The sequence below is a fragment of the Sporobolomyces salmoneus genome (assembly GCF_050403485.1).
Source record: "Sporobolomyces salmoneus JCM6883 DNA, S_salmoneus_JCM6883_v1_ctg75, whole genome shotgun sequence".
NCBI classification, from domain to species: Eukaryota; Fungi; Basidiomycota; class Microbotryomycetes; order Sporidiobolales; family Sporidiobolaceae; genus Sporobolomyces; species Sporobolomyces salmoneus.
The window spans coordinates 55,313-74,882 of NW_027481088.1; the positions used below are offsets into that span (position 1 = coordinate 55,313).

General features: G+C 51.5%; 8 protein-coding genes across 8 annotated transcripts; 6 read left to right on the forward strand and 2 right to left on the reverse strand.

The window, feature by feature from the left end:
* Positions 1–145: 145 nt before the first annotated feature.
* On the forward strand, positions 146–1,315 carry JCM6883_000779 (uncharacterized protein; the record flags this gene model as incomplete). Its single annotated transcript, XM_076634914.1, has 2 exons — positions 146–503; positions 570–1,315. The coding sequence occupies 2 exons, from the start codon at positions 146–148 to the stop codon at positions 1,313–1,315; spliced, it is 1,104 nt and encodes a 367-aa protein (XP_076485119.1).
* A 388-nt stretch (positions 1,316–1,703) lies between these two features.
* JCM6883_000780 (uncharacterized protein) lies at positions 1,704–2,838 on the reverse strand (the record flags this gene model as incomplete). The annotated part of the gene is made up of 5 exons (XM_076634915.1): positions 1,704–1,804; positions 1,884–2,196; positions 2,256–2,348; positions 2,408–2,533; positions 2,605–2,838. The coding sequence occupies 5 exons, from the start codon at positions 2,836–2,838 to the stop codon at positions 1,704–1,706; spliced, it is 867 nt and encodes a 288-aa protein (XP_076485120.1).
* A 98-nt stretch (positions 2,839–2,936) lies between these two features.
* JCM6883_000781 (uncharacterized protein) lies at positions 2,937–4,255 on the forward strand (the record flags this gene model as incomplete). The annotated part of the gene is made up of 4 exons (XM_076634916.1): positions 2,937–3,101; positions 3,347–3,547; positions 3,628–3,779; positions 3,847–4,255. 4 exons carry the CDS (start codon positions 2,937–2,939, stop codon positions 4,253–4,255), a joined length of 927 nt encoding a protein of 308 aa, XP_076485121.1.
* Positions 4,256–4,606: 351 nt separating this feature from the next.
* JCM6883_000782 (uncharacterized protein) lies at positions 4,607–5,745 on the forward strand (the record flags this gene model as incomplete). The annotated part of the gene is made up of 2 exons (XM_076634917.1): positions 4,607–4,946; positions 5,006–5,745. The coding sequence occupies 2 exons, from the start codon at positions 4,607–4,609 to the stop codon at positions 5,743–5,745; spliced, it is 1,080 nt and encodes a 359-aa protein (XP_076485122.1).
* A 772-nt stretch (positions 5,746–6,517) lies between these two features.
* Positions 6,518–7,725, forward strand: JCM6883_000783 (uncharacterized protein; the record flags this gene model as incomplete). Its single annotated transcript, XM_076634918.1, has 3 exons — positions 6,518–6,524; positions 6,578–6,862; positions 6,938–7,725. The coding sequence occupies 3 exons, from the start codon at positions 6,518–6,520 to the stop codon at positions 7,723–7,725; spliced, it is 1,080 nt and encodes a 359-aa protein (XP_076485123.1).
* Positions 7,726–8,428: 703 nt separating this feature from the next.
* JCM6883_000784 (uncharacterized protein) lies at positions 8,429–10,590 on the reverse strand (the record flags this gene model as incomplete). The annotated part of the gene is made up of 3 exons (XM_076634919.1): positions 8,429–8,637; positions 8,703–8,756; positions 8,841–10,590. The coding sequence occupies 3 exons, from the start codon at positions 10,588–10,590 to the stop codon at positions 8,429–8,431; spliced, it is 2,013 nt and encodes a 670-aa protein (XP_076485124.1).
* A 1,309-nt stretch (positions 10,591–11,899) lies between these two features.
* On the forward strand, positions 11,900–14,385 carry JCM6883_000785 (uncharacterized protein; the record flags this gene model as incomplete). The annotated part of the gene is made up of 2 exons (XM_076634920.1): positions 11,900–13,426; positions 13,495–14,385. 2 exons carry the CDS (start codon positions 11,900–11,902, stop codon positions 14,383–14,385), a joined length of 2,418 nt encoding a protein of 805 aa, XP_076485125.1.
* Positions 14,386–15,301: 916 nt separating this feature from the next.
* JCM6883_000786 (sugar porter family MFS transporter) lies at positions 15,302–17,790 on the forward strand (the record flags this gene model as incomplete). Its single annotated transcript, XM_076634921.1, has 15 exons — positions 15,302–15,375; positions 15,445–15,461; positions 15,521–15,763; positions 15,823–15,895; positions 15,959–16,008; positions 16,068–16,091; positions 16,149–16,187; positions 16,251–16,309; positions 16,374–16,617; positions 16,679–16,736; positions 16,804–17,051; positions 17,113–17,189; positions 17,248–17,317; positions 17,381–17,511; positions 17,626–17,790. 15 exons carry the CDS (start codon positions 15,302–15,304, stop codon positions 17,788–17,790), a joined length of 1,572 nt encoding a protein of 523 aa, XP_076485126.1.
* Positions 17,791–19,570: the final 1,780 nt, after the last annotated feature.

The following is a 19,570-nucleotide window of genomic DNA, read 5'->3' on the forward strand; positions in this document are numbered from 1 at the left end:
GAGAGCGAAAGAGCGGTAGAGTCGCAGGGAGAGATGCCCCTCGCTCTGAGCCCGAAGCCGAAGAGGATTCGCAGAGGGATTTCATCAGCTTCCCTTCCCTCTGCATCCCTACACCGCCATACTCTCAGTGAGAGCCCGGTTACCCATGTCCGAAGAACTATCGAGCGCGCGTACAGCCCTTCCGACGGAACTCCTCTCTCAAACTTTCGCTCATCTCGAATCGTCCTCTCCCGACCTCTATCACGTCCTGCTTGCCTCTCGCTGCTTCTACGAGATTGCGAAACCGCTTCTCTACCGTCACATCATCATCACTACCCGCGAACAACGCAAGCGTCTCGAGAATGTGAAGGAGGAAGACAACAAACTCGTTCGACACGTTACGATCAAGGGAGACGGTCCGATCGATGTCGACGACGTACAGGATCACTTTGAATCGGAACACTGCAAGTTGGGTGAGAATTGCGTGCGCGATCTGCTCACCGGGAAAGTTCTCGACATTTCAGGTTCGACCCTCTTCGATTTCCTTCTCGTGTCCTAGCTGAGTCTTCCGCTTTCACTGTTTGAGACAGTCATTGAAACGCTTCACATTCGTAGCGTTCACGAGGACGAGGCTGCAGCGTACGATTCCGGGGGGTGGCATTCCTTCAAAGCCAATATCGCTTCGAATCTCGTCGAACTCTCCATCTGGGATCATCAAGGAGGAGGAAGATTGTGGGATGCATTCCTGAACGAACAAAATTTCCCTCGACTCCGCCGCCTAGGCTACTGGAAAGTTACTTGCTACGAGTGGGAGCCATGGATCCGAAGCGTATATGCTGAGGAACCGCCTGAGGACAATCTTTGGGAGGATGACTCGGTGGAACTAGGCAGAAGCTTCCCGCTGTCTCAGCTCGAAGTCTGCGTTGCGGCCTGTCCCTTCCCATCCGCCATCTCAGCGATTCCAGAATCCCTCCGCCCTCGTTTTCTATCCGTTTCGGCGGAAGATTGCCTCGATTTCATCCCATCCACAGTTCCGATCCACAATTTCCGATTCGTCTTCTCGACCATTGATCGCCTCGTATCTCTCGTCTCCCTTTTCTCGAAGGACGAGTTTAGAGGCATCTCCGGATCAGTTCGTCATTTCTTCGTCGTTGTCCGATCCCACAATTCCATTGCGTCTACTCTCAAACCCTCGAAGGATCGTCTAGCAGCGGCTGGTGTTGTGATGCACGAAATGAAGGAGGAGGAGTACGACTCGAATGCGACTTCGCTCATTTTCCCTTCTTTCACCAAGTTCCTTGAAGAGAGCGGGCAGATGGAGAACGGAGGCAAGTAGAATCAGGATCTTTCGAGAGGGACGAAGAGCTCGGCTAACAGCAGGTCAGAAGAGAAGGGGAATCAGAAGGAGAGGTCTTTCAAGTTTGTGAATTTGTGTTTGCGATATATGTCTCGTTGTTTCTGCTGTGCGTGGACTAGACTTGTACGAGATGCCGTGCGGCTCAGACCCTACCGAGAGGCGTATAAGCGTGCGGCAGCGGCGAAGACCCCGCGAAGCCCTTCGCCGGGATCCAAGCGAAAGTCCAGATTCCTCGTCTCCCTCGATACGATATCAGGAGGGCGTGAAAGGAGATTACTGGTAGTAAGATACATCAACAACGAATAAGAATAAGCGAATAAAGTCGGAACTAGCAGAATGAGAGGCCGTCTCGAGCGAAAGGATCGATTCAGTCGCTGTCGCTCTCTGGCTCCTCCCATTGATCGTCGAGGTTTCTCCCGACTCGATTCGTACTACCCGCGTAGCCTTTCGTCCCAGGTCTCATCACCGCTTAGAAATCGACTGCCAGCGAGAGGAGAGTCAAGCAGTAAGCGAGGAGTGTCCAGAGACGAACGATGAAGGGACTCACTGCCAGGTCTCCCTTTCTTTTGAGGACTTAAAGGAGCGCTCATCCCTCGCTGCTGAGATGCACCTTGAGAAGCTCCCGCGCCCTGGGAGAATTGACTCGAGTCGTCTTCCATTCTCGTTCTCTTTCCAGCTCCGCCTCCTCCTCCTCCTCCTCCGCCTTCTCTCACTCTGCGTTTGAGCTCCTTCAGTTCCTCGCGTAGAAGCTTGTTGTCTGACGAGAATTTGTCACGTTCTTGCTGAGCTGAGACGAGTTGAGGTTGAAGAGTTTGAAGAGTCAATTGCGAAGTCGAGGAGGAGAGGTAAGGGGGAATGAGCTACTCTCAGCGATATAAGTGTCAGCGGCGACACCAATGACCGGCAGAGGCAGACATACGTGAGCCATGATGGAGAGCAAAGAAAGAGGAGACGTTTCGCAAGGATCGAGAGAAATCGAAAAGGGAATATTGTCGAGGAAGTACATGACGAGCTACAACGACGTGCGACTGTAAGTTAAGCGCACTTCCATCCAGTCGAGTGTTAGCTCACCTCGACAGGGTGCCGTTCTTTCGCATTGAGAGATTTCTCGAGACCTCCAACGTCCAACCTCCCCTCAATCCAACTCGTTCTCACTTGATCGATGACCGTATCTTTCGAGATTGGCGTCTTACTGAGCTGCTCTTCACACATGAATGAGCTCAGTGTGGAGAGAGAGCAGAGAGAGAGAGCAGCGAAAGAGCACGAACCTGTTGAGCGATCAATCCCTCGAGTTTCTCTCCGCTTAATCGACTAGTCCACCATATCTCATCCTCTCGTGAATCTCCCTTTGCTCCAACTCCCACGACCCATTCAATCTCTCCAGTCGAAGTTCTCCCTCTTCTTTCCAACTGAGAAATCGCGATGAGAGGATGATCGTTCTCGAGGAAAGAAGCGGGCGAGATCGTTTGATACAGGTTGTGTAACGGTTTCAGGGTCAACATCCTGTATCAATAGAAGTGAGGGGAGGAGAAAGAGGAAGAGAAAGATGAGGAGGAAGCAACTCTCTCTCTCCCTCTCTACTCACTCCCACCGACTCGATATGGCAGCAGAAGATGCTCTAGATGTATTCTTATCGTCTCTACATTCGTTGTTCGATCACGTAGTTCCGGCAAATGGAGATCCGCTCGAATTGTTCAGTTACAATCCACCAACTCGTTCAAGCCAGCCAACGCTAGACTGTAGGATCCCTCCTCAACAGGTCAATGTGAGTCAACGTCTCTGGATTATGGCCGGGTCATTCGAGCAGAAGGAGAGAGGAGGATGAGGGAGTTTGAGCGGGAGGGGGAAGAAGGAGCTGTTCTATTACCAGTCGAGATCGCCCGTACCCTGAGCGTGGCATGGAGAGAAGGATATTCAAGTATAGAGTGTGAGCAGCAGTCTCAAACCCGCGGGAAAGCGAGTTTAGCTGAACTGATTCTCATTCTCTTGCTCCTTTCGTTCTATCTACAGGCTCTCTTCGCACACCACGTCTGGAACGCTTCCCTCATCCTGGCAGATTGGATATCACTGTCAAGTATATCAGGACTCGAGATGGATGCAAGCAAGGGAGAGCAGGACGAGGAAGGTAGCGGACGAATGTCGGTTTGTGAACTCGGTTGCGGAGCTGGAATTCCTGGGTTGATCGCTGCTCGAAGTCCGAACGTCAAGCGGGTGAGTTCTTCCCTCGTCTGATGTCTAGTAGAGGCGAAGTGAAAGCTGATCAAACTCATCCTCTCGCCTCTACTCTCTAGGTAGTTCTGACAGATTACCACGACCCTCTCTTGATCGATAACCTCGTGAGCAACATTGAGTTGGCATACAAGGACGATGAGCGGACGCGGAATAAGCTGAGAGCTCTGGGCCATACTTGGGGAGAAGAAGAATCACTCGCGGCAATGCTCAGGTCAGTCTCGCATATCTCTCTAATGCTCTCCTGTCTTTTACTGACCTCGAACCCATCACATCTTCAGTGCGAACAACGGCGAACGATTCTCTCACATCCTCATGGCCGACACGCTGTGGTTGACAGAAGCTCAAACTGCTCTCGTCTCTTCTCTCTCCCAACTCCTCGCCTTCACTCCTTCAGCTCGAATCCACCTCGTTGCGGGCTTTCATTCAGGTCGAAACGCCGTTCGATCCTTCTTGCGGAAAGCGAGAGAAGCGGGATTCGAGGAGAAACTCGTCGATGGAAAAGAGTGGGAAGAACTGGCGGTCGGAGGGGAAACGAGGCCGTGGGGATGGGATCTAGAAGGGAGAGAGGATGATCAGGAATGGGTCGAGGAGAAGGAGAGTAATAGCGAGAGAGGGAAATGGGTCGTCGTGGGAGAAATGGGTTGGACGAAAGAAAAACTCGCTTCGTTAGATTCGGCGGGACGGTGAGCGAGGCGGGAAGGAATGACCTCCAGATGGGGGGATAGTGCAGCTAGACTGCGAATACCATAGTCTAGGCTCCAAGTTGCTCTACGCGAGTCATCGGAGAGGAACTCTTCTGAGAGATTCGAAGTCTCAATGTCCCTTTTCTGACGTTCGGAGCGGAGTTTGATCGCCTTCAAAATGCTGGATACTGCTGAGATTGCTTCTTGCCCAAGGAATGGATGCCGTCCTGCGAAAGAGCTCGATGAGACCTGCCTGCGACGAGTTCGAATCTTTCTCTCCTTCTCTTCACTCTTTCCCCTTCGCTAACTCCTCCGCCTCGCTCTAGGAGGTCCAGACGCCTCTCGAGATCAATCAATGACCCCTCCCACCCTCCCAAACGAGCTCTTAGCCGAAGTCTTCACCCAACTCTCTTCATCAAAATCGACCCTCTTCAACGTCTGCCTCGCCTCCCGTGCCTTCTACGACATCGCGAAACCATTTCTCTATTCCTACATCACTATCAGAACGCAACGACGACGCCGACTCTTAAAGAGAGTGAAGAAAGAACACGCCAAGCTCGTCAAAACGTTGATCATCGACGGCGGCCAAGCTGATGATTCGTATGGGTACAAGCTGGAAGGGAATGATCTTTACAGAGAAGAGGGACACCGTTGCCTCGTAGAGCTCTTTGAAGGAAGTTTTCTTGACCTCTCGAGTAAGTCTTTCGCGAGACTTTCCTGAAGCCTGTCTCGCTGACATCTCTGTACATGACAGCGCTCGAAGTTTTGCGCATTGTTGGAATCTTGGGGGCTCGACACCCCGCGCCAAACCTCGAAAAAATCAAGCCCGCTTCGAATCTCGTCGAACTTTCTGTCCGAGGCCATCGACATGGCGCTTCCTTCTGGGACGCCGTTCTTTCGCCTGAACAGAACCGACCGAGGCTTCTTCGAGTCGGATTCGTCGGCGTAACTTACGAGCGAGGCGGGAGAAGGTGCCTGTTCGGCGAGGACGACTTTGTGCGACATTCGCCTATTCTATCTCGTGTTACGCCATCAATCGAGGTGGTGTTTCTCAATCACTATGTGGGAGAGATGGCTCAATCGAACGGCGTTCTAATTTGCGGAAGCCACCTCGTCCCGATCACCTCCCTCTGGGTCGCCTATCATGGCTGTAACGTCTACCTACTCCCCTCTGAAGACTCGAGATCTATTCGCACTTTGACAGCAACCCTCGAACATATGCTCGGCGCGATTCATTCTCTCCCTCGACGCTCGCGATACTTTTCTCTCCCCTGGCTCTTCCCCGAACTCCCCTTAGAATGTCAATCGATGCTCTCGGCAATGAGGGAACTGGGAGTCGAGTTTCACTATTTGGACGAAGACGACAGGCAGGAGGAGGAGGAGTACTCGCCCTCGCTTAGTAATCCGCTCATTCCTCAATCCTTTGTCGAGTTCGTCGCGAAGCAGAAGGAGATGGAGAAGGAGAAGGAGAAGGAGAAAGAAGAGGAGGACTAGAAGGTAAAGGTGATCAACTAGTGAACGGAACAGAGCATCTCGAGTCGAAGGCAGTTGGAAACGGGACAGGGTCAGGGATCTGAGGTAGCGAAGGAGAAACGAATCACTGTACAATTTTCATTCCCTTTTCTTCCTTTTGTCAGTTCGTCGCGAGGCAGAGGAGGGACGACAGAAGGGGCGCGCTGAGGGCAAGTCGAGGATAAGGAGAATCTAGGGAGACATGGGAGAATGACAAACGGGAAGAGAGTAGCTCGAAGGAACGAGGGATGCAGTGAACGCGAGATACAAGTGAAATTGAGCAGCTCCTTCCGCACGGGTCTCACTTCTTCCGACGTCCGCTGTTCCAGCACAGAAATGCTCCTCGGGCAAGCTGGCAAGTATCACAGAAGAGACTAGTTGAAAACAGACGATACTTTTCAGATCCGTTTCTCGCGACTCGAGCAGAATTTCTCCTCGTGCTCTGGAGTGTTCAGCACACTTACAAACGTATAAGGATGTAAGCCACGCCTCAAGTGGAATTAGTTTTGCAACTCGCTGTGGTCCGTTCCTCCCCCTTTTTTTCAAACAGAGCTAGGAGCTCGTCTGGTGCGGTTGAAAGCCTCCAGCGGGAACCTAATCACTCTTCAGCAATTCTAGACCTGATTTGCGAGCTCGTTGGGTCGGGACGAAGAGGTCGAGAAAGGGGAGCTTGTTCCTCAACTCTTGTTCACTCACTTCAACCTCACCAAATCCGCCAAGATTCCGTCCAAACCCTCTCAGAAGGCCGACAACTATGTCGTGTCTATCCCCGACTTGCCGCACCAACTCCTCTCCGAGATCTTCTCTCACCTAGCTTCATCTTCATCCCCTTCGACCCTCTTCCAGGTTCTCCTCGCTTCTCGAACGTTCCACGATCTAGCGAAACCGTCCTTGTATCACCATGTATCGATCACGACGCGAGAACAACGAGTCCAGTTGAAAGAGATCAGATGGGATGATAAAAGGTTGATCAGGAAGTTGACGATAGAGGGAACGAAGCTACCGGCGGAGAGTGGAGCGGTAGACAACTCGAAACTGTGTAGATTAGGACCGGGGTGTTTAGAGGAGATCTTTTCGGGTCAATTACTCGATATTTCGAGTGAGTAATTTCTCCCCCTCTTTCCTCCCTCTCCTTCGCTCTGAGCTGATTACAAAGAATGATCTGTTCGAGTAGCAATCAAAACTATACATGTCGCGAACGTTCACGAAGCGCCGGATCCGAAAGGGATCGATCCTCGATACAATTTCAAAACGGCGAGAAACCTCGAAGAATTGTCCATCAACGTTCATCAAGGAGGAGGAGCACTCTGGGACCACGTCCTCTTCGACCCCAAGTACTGTCCGAAGCTCGTTCGACTCGGTATGCACGACGTAACGACTTATCGCTACGTTACGACGGGACCGAAACGCTCTCGAGGACCGACAAAGGGAGAGAGGGAGTTCAAGATGGAAGAAGATCAGATGTATCATCGAAACGATAAACTTCACGCTCGATTGGACGTCATCGTGTGCAACCATCGACTCGGATTGGGACAAAACGGAACTGGAGTTGCGACGAAACATCTCTTGTTATCTCCTCCTCCGACTCCTTTGACCGCCGGTTGGTTACGACTCGCGTTCAAATCTGCATTCAACGTTCGATTCGTCCGAGTCGAAGGGGACGAGATCCCTCCGAATTCGAATTTCGCAATGTTATTGGATGGTGCGAGACTCGTTTCCCCGCCGAGAACGACGTTCCTTTACCTACCGTATCATCGTGCCGAACTCAACAAGGAGGTCAAGGGAATCTTGGCGCAACTGAGGAAACTCGACGCTCACATCTTCTACGCCGACAACTCGAAGGAGGAGGATTCGATTTCCATCATTCCGAAACAATTCGTCGAGTTCGTCGAGAAACAGAAACGAAAGGAGAATGGGGAGTACGTGCCGGACGAAGAGAGCGAAGAGGAAGAGGAGCAGTAGCGATCGAAGGCGAAAGGGAAGAGGCCGGGCCGTCAAAAGCGCTGGACGAACAACTCTATTACGTCGATTCTACTACATAAGTGGGCATCGATCACTCGATCGTCTATCGTCAACTTCGAAAAGGAGGAGGAGGAACTCGAGTTGGTCGTCATCTCATCGTTTCATCGTTATTCGCATCAGCGGGAGAAAGGAGTTCGGGGAAGCGTGTAGCCGGAGCAAAGGGGGAGTATGCTAAGAGAAGGAGGGAAATTGTAGGCAGTATCGGAGCAAAAGTGGATTGCGTCAAGGAAGGAGAACGATCTGTTCGATGCAAAATCAACCCTGTTTCGAGCTCGATTCTCGCTTCGCCTCCTTGTGAGAGACACGATTGCTGCTCAACTCTCCAAATCCCGTCTCTGTTTCTCAGGAGCCAAAGCTAAGTGTCTTGCAGAACGTACGAGGGTTGGGTCAAAATAACGAGGAGAGTAAGCTAAGATCTAACCAAGAAGAGAAGCGAGCTTGTAACTATATATACCAGAAGAATGAGTGTCTACCAACAAGATGTCTGTAAGTAAGCAAGTAAATATCGATCTGTGGGTATGAGCGAGAGAGTCGTCGAGGGAGAGAGCCAGAATCCAAGAAAACGAAATAATCTATCTTCAAGAAAAAGAAAAACTCATCATTCTCTATGTTCATAACTTGTCGAGTATCGGTGTCGGGTCCTTCAAGCTGACCCCGCAGGAATCTGATCGATCCATTCCAACCTCCCACCATCTCCTCCCGGATCTTTCTCGTCGACGACCCAATGAATCAAAGCGAGATCGTTCACCGTGACGGAGGTGAAATCGACCGAAGGGTGGATGACCATGTGACGTTTGAGGTTCGAGAAGACGGAGAAGGGGCGGGAACAGGTTGGGATCGGGCATTCGTAAGCTGCAAAAAGTCGGACGATTCAGTTGAGCTTCGGAGAAAAACGAGAAAGAAAAAAGAGAACGTACGTTTCTTGCCATCATGTGTACGCATGTGAGTATTGAGAGCCGAAGGTCTACCAACTGTCAGGTCACGCAAACGAAAGTATCAGTGCCTCGAACAAAATCTCGAAGAACAGCGATTCTTTCCGATGAGAGAAGACTGACAAGATTTGCGACATCCTTGAATCGTACAACTGTAGCGTCTCAACGCAGCATCCTTGGGCGGCCAACTCCTCTTCGAAATGACTTTCGTTGGTTTCCCCGTGATTGGAGAAATCCTCTCTTCTTGCGCGAGCACTTTCGGTACTTCCTCCTCCTCCTCCTCGTCTTGTTCGAGGAGGACAGTATCGTTCGTCGAAGTATCGGAATTAGAGGTGGGAGAGAACGAGGGAGAATGACTCGAAGAAGAGGAAGAAGAGAACGAAGAACGACGTTTCTTCGATTGCGAATGAGACCTCCTGACGGGACCGGAAGCTGGAGGAGAAGCGGGAATCGAAGGTGGGACGGGGAGAGTGAGTTCTTGAGGAGTCGGAGAAGGGAGAGGAGGTAAATCAATCAGTGAGGGCTTGAATGGTGGTGGTAGGAGCTCAAAACGAGAAGAATCAACGACAGCGGGAGTCGGAGCATCGAGCAAGAAGTTCGGGGAAGGACAAGGGAGAGAGACGAGTTGAGGAGAAGAGAGTGGGCCGAGTTGAGCAGGGGCGGGACAGGATTGTCGACGGTTCTCGATGAAGGGAGGAGGAGAAGGGAAATTGAAACCGAGAGTCGAAGCTCTGCGGGATTGATTCGGGCTTTCGGCGACTCCTCCTCCTCCGTCTTGAGTCGGTACTGGGTCTGCGTGCGAGTGGTGGGGCTCCGAGTGAAAGATGGATTGAGCTTGACCGTTCGTTTCGAGCCCGCCGCGACGAGTGGGAGACGAGGCATCGTGTTGAGGGGACGCCGGAAGGAAGAACGAATTCGAAGGTTGCGGACGAAGAGCTACGGGAGCTGGAGGAGATTGAACGAGAGAATTCGAGGCGGCAGCGAAAGAAGGGAAAACATTGTTGTTTGGGCGAACTCTGTGAGGGGAGAATGAGTCATTGTTGCCGATTGACGAGGAGAAAGTGCTGAAGGTGCGACGAGGAGAAACGGGCGAGATGGAAGGCGATTCCATGCTGTAATTCGCTCGAGGTGGACAGGTCGAAGAAGTCGAGATCCAATCGTGTCCATTTGAGACTGGTTGATCGGAGGTCAGAGAGAAGTCGAAAGGTTCGTATTCGAGCGGAGAAATGATCGGAGACGGATCATTGTTGTCGTTGTCGAAGGTGGAGAAAGCGAAAGTTTGGTTTTGAGCTTGAGCTTGGTCGGATTCCGTTCCTCCTGAGTAGTCCTCGCATTCTCTTCCTTGTTCTTCCTCCTCCTCGGCGTAATGTTGTTCAAGCGTTCCGAACGAGCCTCCAAACGTCCTCGAATACCATTCCATCGCCGTCTCCCTACTCTCCTCCTCCTCCTGGGAAATCGTAATCGTCCCTCCATCACGTTCAACCAGACCCCCACCTTCCCCTTTGTCCCCGTACCTTTCCTCGTGACTCGTTATCGGTCGTCCGAACGCACTAGTGCGAGTCACGACGTCCGAGGAGGATCCCGACTCAACTTTAAACTCGCACAGATCCCTTCTTCCTCCATTCAACGTTGACGAACTATTGTAGACGCTCGATGGAGGTTGAGTCGAATAGTGAGGAAAGTAAGGAGTAGGGGAGGCTGAGGGGAGTCGAGCGCGAAAGAGAGAAGAGGAGGAAAGATGAAGTGGAGGAGGGAAAGTCGACTCGGGGTAAGAGGTAGAGTAGACTGGCGAGCTGGAAAGAGGTACACTAGTGGCAAGAGTAGAAGGGAGGTTCAATACGTCGTCCGAGAGGGATCGCGAGTGGTGGTACATCGGGGGAGAGAAGGGGAAATCAAAGAGAAGGGGGGGTGGTCACTGATCTACCTTGACGAGGAGTTGTCGGTCGTATCGTATCGTAAAGCGCAAATAGTCGTTAAGAGTAGAAGACCAAGAAATTGACACAGGATGTCGGGGGAGATGAGAGCGAGGAGGAGAGAGAAGAAAGAGCGAGAGCGAGATGTCGCAGCAAACTTCGGTTTTTCGGAGACAGAAATCCCATGCAAGAAGAGAGCTCGCTCCCGCTTGTTCTTCGGATAACAAGGAAGATACCGCGTGACTCGCTTGTACTGAGTAATTGATCAAGTCATCCTCGACATCGCCTCATCGAACAAAGCACAAGGGAGAAAAGCGCAAAACGGAGAACAAGGCGAATTCGAGACAGCGAGATCGAACAAAGCTTACGTCGCTCACTCAGAGGTCATTGTCCGATGCTTTGTTCGAGCGACGAAGGGAGTGGCGGAGCGAAGCGCCAGAGCGTTTCGAGCAGAGCGAACAGGAGAAACAATCGCGTTGAGTACGACAGGCTAGTCGCTTCGCCTACCTCTTCCTGCATCCGAAACTCAAGATCAGTCTCGTCGTGCCCATGCTGTATAGAGGATAGTCCACTTACTGAAGCTACTGTTCAGCCCAACTGTCGGGACTCGACATGGGCGGAGGGCAGCTGGCAGCTTCACATTTAGACCCAGGGCGATAGTTGACTCGTAGTACTACTTGTTCCAGAGCAGTCGAGAGCGTAGGACTCCCTAGTCGTCCAGTTTGAGGACTGAGAAGATTCGAAAAACGGATTAGGAAGTTGAGTTCGAAAGAGGAGAGAGAGCATGGGAAAGCGCTGGTGCTGTCGAGAATTCCAGCGTCTGTACTTCCGCTCTGGAAGCTATACTCGACAACCTCGAAAGAACAGCGTAATAGGAAGCGGGAAACCCGAGAGATTCGAAACGCGGGTCATTTCCTTCCGCATCACCTTCGACAATCACACGGCAAAACAGCGCAAGGCTACAGCAGCTCATCAAGAGGTTATCGAAGGAGGACCGACTGTTTCATCTGCTCGTTGAGATTCGAGTCCCGTGAGGTGAGCATCTTTCATCTGGTTTCATCACATCCTCCCTCGTCAGGCTCCCGCTGCAACGTTGTAGGGAGGACGTCAAGACAGGCTGCACTATCGCCAGCTAGCCCGCTACCACCCGACGACCCCCCTGACGAGAGGCAGGACTTTCTCATCGTTGCGCAGCTCAATTCTCACTCTCCCTCCTCGGTCACTGACGCTTCCTCCTTTACATTGTGCTAGGACTGGGATTGTGATCCAATGAGCAGCAGTAGCTATGTGCATCCATCACCACCACCGCGCTTGACCCTCAATATCTCGACTCCACCACTTCGCTCTTCCTCTTTCTTCGACGTTACTTCCCTTCCCGACCTGATTCCTCCACCACCTCGACCTTCCTCGGCCTCTTCGAAAGCAACAACATCTCGTAACAACCTCTTCGATCAAGATTGGTCGCCCGTCACGCCGAATCTTCGCAGTAGAAGTTCAACAACAGAGTCGAAATTCAGTATCGAGAGTAATGAGACTCCGAGTCCGGCTAGCAGTGGAAGGAGGAGTTGGATGGATATGAGAGACGACGTCGTGATCGTGAAAGGTTCACCGACGTACGAGAAAACGCCAATTCCGCACAGAGAACTCAATTGGCCGATTTCGCCCCCTTCTCCAACTCCGTTCCTCATGTCTTCGAAACAACCGACTCCTCCTCCTCCTCCTATACCAACCGTCACATTCCCACCTTCTCCGACCTCTCCTTCATATTCCACGTTCTCGCCTCGACCGCCGTTGACTCCCTCTTCGTCGACCTTCTGCGCTCTTCCCCCGACTGCCGGTCACTCAGAAAACCCTCTACTTGACACTCGACAAGCTCCCTCTCTCCGATTCTCCCCAACTTCGAACTACCTCCTCGGTGAAGGCCGTCATGCGAGCGTTTATCTCGCGAGTTTCTCCCCTCGATCCCCTTCTCCATCCCCTACTCGAGCACCTTCGGTTCCTCGACAACTCTGCGCTGCGAAACGGCTGTTTCCGGATCGAGAATCGCAACTTTCGGGTCTGGGAGAAGCTTTCATTCTCTCCAAGCTCAATCCATCCTCGACTCGACAAGCTGCGGTTAGCTCGGAATCCTTAGTAGAAAGAGGTGGTCGACATGTCCTGAGACTGCATGGAGTCAAGGACGAAAGAGATGGACTCGAGTTACCGTTACCTTTGTTGGAGAGGAGTGAAAGTCGGAGGAGCAGTAAACGATACAGTGGAGGAGGAGGAGGAGGTTCGACGATCGCTGGATCACCTTTACGGAGTACTACGGGGAACGACTCACCGAGCTCGCCTCAATCTCCTGGGTCTCCTTCGTTCTCGACGAATCCGAGTAGACCGGGAGTAAAGAAACGATCGGAATCGACAACTTCGACGACGATGACGAATCCTTCACTTTCTCCAACTCGATCTCCTCATCTGACGAAGAAATCTCTCTTACCGTCTCTCGCTCCGCCTCTGACTTCCTCTTCAGCTCAACGCTACAATTCTCAGCATCAACCGTCGGAGAAACCGACTCTCGCACCTTCTCCGCTTCCTCCCTCGACGATATCTATCCCTCACGCACTGACCGAACCTCGGATTGATCTCATTCTCGAATTCTGTCCGTTCGGGAACGCACTACAATTCGCACGGAATCAACCCGAGAGAATGAATCGCAAGAGATGGTTTCAATGGAGTCGGGAATTGGTCGCCGCCGTCGCGTTGTGTCACGAACGAGGAATCTTGCATGCGGATATCAAGCCTCAAAATATCATGGTACGCTCCCCTTTCTCCTTCAATCGCTGAGTATCGAACTTGACGAGTCTCCCAATTTTTCTCGTTAGATCGCAAACGATCTCTCGACCCGTCTCTGCGATTTCGGCATGTCACTCTTTCTCCCACCTCTCCATTCTCCCCGTGCCTCCTTCCCTACCGATCCTCACGGACTCGGTACTCCAACTTATTCACCCCCTGAATTCGTCCGACCTCTCCCTTCGACGTTCTCCTACCCTTCCGATGTTTTCTCGTTGGGAGTCACTCTCGGAGTGTTGATCAGTGGGAGAGAACCGTTCGAGGGTTTGAGAGCGGTCGAGAGAATGTTGTTGGTGGGGAATGGGGCGTGGTGGGAATGGGAAGAGAGGAAAAGGTTGAAAGATCTCGAAGGCGAACAAGTCGAAGTCGAAGAAGGGACGAGCAACTCTGCGACGGCGAGCTTGTATAACTCTTCGTTCGGAGGAGACGATAGACTGAGTCGACAGGGGAGTTTGAGAAGTTTGAGGAGCGAGAAAGAGGGACTCAGGAGAAGCGTCACGAAGAGGAGCTCGTTGAGGAGAGAAGGAAGTAGTGAATCTATCAGTAGTCTAGCGAGTTTGGGACAAGGCAGGGATTGGGAGTTGATCATCAGGAGTCTGCTCGTCGAGGAAGGAGAAGACCCAACAACTTCGACTCCTCTTTCGGAATTCGCTCTACCTCCTCTCCCGACTTCAACTTCGTCTTCTCCAACTCATTCTCGTTCGACCTCGCTCGATCTCACCGAATCACCTCTATCGCGTTCCTACCCTGGCACATCGACTCCGTTTCAATTCTTTCTCGACGGCGTCTCAATCGTTCCAATCGAAGTTCGCGATCTCATCAAACGCATGACGAGTCCTCGGGAGGAGGATCGGCCAACGGCGAAAGAAGTACTCGTCGTGTTGGACGAGCTCGCAGAGAAGTATGAGCTCGAGTGCTTGTGAAAACCTTGTATCGTGTTTTTCTCGTTTCTATATCGATATCCACGTCCCCCCATCTAATCTAATCTTGTAGCTCTTCTCTTCTCTTGTCGTCATCTCTACACATACATACTACTAATCTGTATCTAATTCACACAGCTTTTTCGCTTGACCTGACCCCCATCCTATCTTCGAAATCGATTTCTGGTTTCTCTTCAAGTCTTTTTGCTCGGACCTCGGTTTAAGAACTTTCTTGCGTCTTTTACTCTTACTCGGTCGAGAGAAAACGTCCAGCCGCTCTCTCTCTCGTCGAGTTCTTCCGTAACGGATCTCGACACATCGATCCGAAGATGGAACTGCATGGCTTCGCTTGGAATCTTCGCAAGACTTGGCGAATTCCATTGATTCGTTCCGTCCTGCTGCGATCGCAGATACTGTAAGTTATAGATCGTCTCCCTTATCGAGCACAGATTCGATCGCTGAACTTTTCGAAAGTTGTGAGGCGAATCATCCGAACAAAGCTGAAACGAAAGCAACGATTCCAATCGCAACCAATTTCGAACGACTCTAATGAGAAGGAGGGCGCCTTCTGGGCAAAAAAAGAGGTTGGAAGTGTCAGAAGGGATTCGCCAAGAGACTATCGGCTTCAGTGGGGGTGACGACAGGGGAACCGCCTCAACCTTGGGCGACCCGCGAGAGGGCGAGAGCGATTTCAGCGAAGAGAAAAACTTGGAGATTTCGAAAAGAAGTTGGGCCTCCCTCTTTCCTCCTCCTCTCTCTCTTCCTTCTTCATTCAATACTCTACTCTACTCGCCAGCTTTACACGACACACTCAGCTACCCACTTAAGCGAGACCAAGACTTCGATACCCTCGATCTCAACTTCATTCAACTTTCCTCTCGTTCAAACCCTCACTACTCAAGAAGGAGATACAGAAGAGATGGTTCCTCTACCGACAAAGATGAGCCCTATGGCAATCACGATGGCTGCATTCGCGGCGTTCGGAGGTTTCCTGTGAGTTCTCTTCTCGAGCTTTGTTGTTTCGCGCCAATTTCCGACTAAACTCTCTTTCTCGTTCAACAGTTATGGATACGACACTGGTACAACGCCTTGAGTCTCTACTCGTAGATATCGCGAGCTCACTCTCCTCGTTTGACAGGTTACATCTCAGGAGTCAAGGAAATGGACGGTTGGTTGGGCATCTTCGGAGAACCTGATGGAGCTGGAGGATTCCGTATCTCGTCTGGAACCGATTCCCTCGTCACTTCGATCCTCTCGGCGGGTACTTTTTGCGGTGCTCTCCTCGCCGCTCCCGTAGGAGATTTCCTCGGTCGTCGAATGGGAGTTATCGCCTACCTCTGCGTTTTCTGTCTCGGGGTCGCTCTTCAGACTGGTGGAAAGAGTGAGTTGAACCTTTCCTATGAGCGACAGAGCATAGGCTAATGGAGATCCCCCTCGTAGCTATCCCTACTTTCGTCCTTGGTCGAGTTTTCGCCGGTCTCGGTGTCGGAGGAACTTCGTGTATCGTCCCTATGTAAGTCTCTCGCTCTGGCTTCAGGAGAGGAGAGGGCGTTGCTGACCATGTGCTTGATACTAGGTACCAATCTGAGGCTGCTCCCAAGAATATCCGAGGAGCTCTCGTCGCCGGTGAGTTTATCTCCAAAATCTCAACTCTGAACTATTCTGACGCCTTCCTCTCCCTCCAGCGTACCAATGGATGATTACCATTGGTTTGTCCTCCTAGAAGCCCAACTCTGAAGCTGTACTGACACCTTCCTCCCCCTCAGGTTTGCTTATTGCTTCAATTGTCGTCAACGCTACAAAGGGTGAGCTATTGGGTGCTTGGTTTCGAGCTTGTTTCTGAAACTGACAATTCCCGCTTCGAACAGACTTTTCCGGAGCTTCTTCGTACCAGATTCCTATCGGCATCCAATTCGTCTGGGCAGCTGTAAGTCTTCGAGCTTCAGAGGGGAAGGAGAGCTCGATCGCTGACCCTCTCCTCGCTTTCGCAGATTCTCGGTATCGGACTCTTCATCCTCCCCGAATCTCCTCGATGGCTCCTCCTCAAAGGTCGTGACGAAGATGCCCGTCGCTCCCTCGCCCGTATCTTCAAGTCCGACCCCGATTCGCAAACCGTCAACGAAGAACTCGCTGAAATCGCCGCCAACATTCATCACGAACGATCCCTCGGTACCGCTACTTACCTCGATTGCTTCCGAGGAGGACCTGGACGTAACAGATTGAGGACTCTTACCGGTAAGCTCAGGCGAAACGTTTGTTCAGAGGATAGAAGCTGACGCTCTGCGCGGATTTGTAGGTTGCGGAATTCAAGCTCTTCAACAATTGACTGGTATCAACTTTATCTTCTACTACGGGTTAGTCCTTCGCCTACACTGAGGTCGAGAAAGCAGCGAGACTGACTTTTTCTTTCTCGTCTCGCAGAACTTCCTTCTTCCGCAATTCGGGCATATCGAATCCGTTCATTATCACCATCGCGACCAACGTCGTCAACGTCGGATCTACTATTCCCGGTATCCTCGCTGTGGACAAAGCTGGACGACGAGCTCTCCTCCTTTACGGTGCCGCAGGAATGGCCGTTTCTCAACTCATCGTCGCGATCGTTGGAGTTGCTACGAGTGAGGACAACCAAGCTTCGCAAAAGGTTCTCATCGCTTTCGTCTGCATCTTCAGTGAGCTACTATTTCCAAATCCGTCAATTGAGGACCAAGCTGACTTACTGCTTTTTGACAGTCGCTCACTTTGCCGCTACTTGGGGACCTCTCGCCTGGGTCGTGACCTCTGAGATCTACCCTACTACTACTCGAGGAGTAAGCTCATTTCATTGTCTTGCTAGAGCTATCGAAACTGACTTTGAACTCCTCACAGAAACAAATGTCTCTTTCGACCGCTTCCAACTGGCTCTTGAACTTCGCTATCGGTTACGCTACTCCTTACCGTACATCTACATCACTTTTCTACGTGTCTTGGCTATTAGCTGACCCCTATTGTCATGACTCAGTCGTCGACGATGTTCCCGGATCTGCTGGACTTAAGACCAACGTCTTCTGGATCTGGTCGGGATGCTGCTTCCTTTGCCTTATTTTCACATGGCTATTTATACCTGAGACTAAGGGATTGTCGCTCGAACAAGTAAGCACCGTTTCCTCATCGTCGGGGCCTTCAAATCCGCGAATTCGCCTTTTCGCAAATTTTCGTCTCCCTCTTCTCGATCGCTGACTCCCGCTTCCCTTCCCTCTTTACTAGGTCGATATCCTCTACCGCAACTCCTCGATCCGCAAGTCGAACACCTTCCGCAAGCAAATCCTCGCCGAAAACATGGGTCACGAAACTCGAGACGCCTACACTTCGACTCCGAAAGCTACCGGTACGATCGACCATAAGGAAAAGGCCGACGTTGATCACGTCTAGTGTCGCACTGTCCTCGTGGCATCATCGAAGGTAGCCTCAGTGTCTCGTTTCGTTTTCATATCTCCCAGTTTTTTCCGAAAGACTTTTCGCAACATCTCATATAGCTTTGGATCATACTAAGACTCGCCTGGCTCTCGTTCATACAATTCTTGTCAATAACAATACAGTGTAATAGTTTTACTCATTCTAGTCGTCGCAATCCCATTAGCTTGTTGAGAGGAATCTGCGAAACGAAACTTTGCGATTTGCGATTTTCTGAGCTCGACGAAATTGTCACATCGCTTCCTCGCGCGTGCCTTTGTTTTTCGTGGGTTGAGCTATGCAAGTAAAGCAGATAGCGCGCTCGGAGAAGGAGCAAACGAGGAAACGGAAGAAATCGAGAAGTTTCCATGTGTCACCGACTTCCAACTCGTGCGACCTCAGCGACCACGGCAGGAGGATCAGTAGAGCTTGTGAGGGGCTACTCAGAGCGGCATCGATGGCTAGGAGATAGGAATTGATCTCAAAACTCTTCCTCCCTTCCGACAATCGATACCCCCGACGCTCTACCGCAACTGACCGATATGACGCATGGGAGGGTGCTCAAGGGCATGGAGTTGTTGGCCCATAGGTCCGAAGATCAGCAGGGGAGGCTTTTGGTCGGAAGATGAGATTCTGATTCAACAAGGGATCGTTTCGAGGGAGTAGAGGTGAATATACATGCAATGGTCTTCTTTCAGAGACGCATGATCACGTACAGCAGTGAACAGTGAGAACTTGCAGCATCCTCGGTTCAACCGATGCAGTTAGCGAATAATCATCCTCTTCTTCCCCTCTCCTTCGCTCTTCCTCCTCCTCTTTCCTTCAGACCATTCCAATTCACACCGATGCACCTCGACACGCTCGAGATCCTCTCCCTCACTTTACCGGATCTTCTCTCGCCTCCTCCGTCTCCCCTCTCTCGACCGTCTCTGCGTTATGCGACTCTGCTCAAGCTCCTTCTCGTCTCCCGTTCCTTTCATCAATTCTACCTGCCTATCCTCTACTCCCACATCTTCATCTCTTGCGGTAACTCTCAGCTCCAGCCTCTCCTTCAAACCCTCAAGAATCGACCTGAATTAGCGAAAGAAGTCATGAAACTTTCCTTCGTTTCTCGACACAAAGAGGTGAAGAAGTGGGATCTATCCCTAATCGGAGACGTTCTCGAAATGTGTACGGAAGTGAGGGAGCTGACGGTGTGTATTCCGACGACGTTCGGATTGAAGGAAGATTTCCTTTCTTCGCAATCTCTCAGAAGTAAGTTCTCCCTCGTCTCTCTTTCTCTCGAGCTTAACCTGATTTCTCACGGTCTGACACATAGATCTCAATTCCCTCACACTTGCGACACCACTCCGTCCACCTCTCGCCCTTTCGCCCGCTCCTCGTCCTCCCTCTTTTTCACTCGATTCACTCTCCCTTCTCCCTCCTTGCAACCCCTTTTCGTCACTCTCTTTCACGCCGACCTTCCAAGTCCTCCTCTCTCCGCGATCTCCCTCAAGAGAATGCTCTCTCTCGCGACTAGAGAACCTGAGTCTATTAGATTCTCACCTTCATCCGCTCACAATCCCTCCGAACTTCGCTCGGGTCGTCAAGAAGAGTCTCATCGCGGTCTCACTCCCACGGTTCATACATCTGCATTCCTACGACCAAGCATCATTGCCCGCATACGATCCACCCGAAGGATCCGTCATTGGAGGAGGGACAACGGATCACGAAACTCGCTTTTCATGCGATCCACCTCGAAACCTCCATCCTTCCCGTC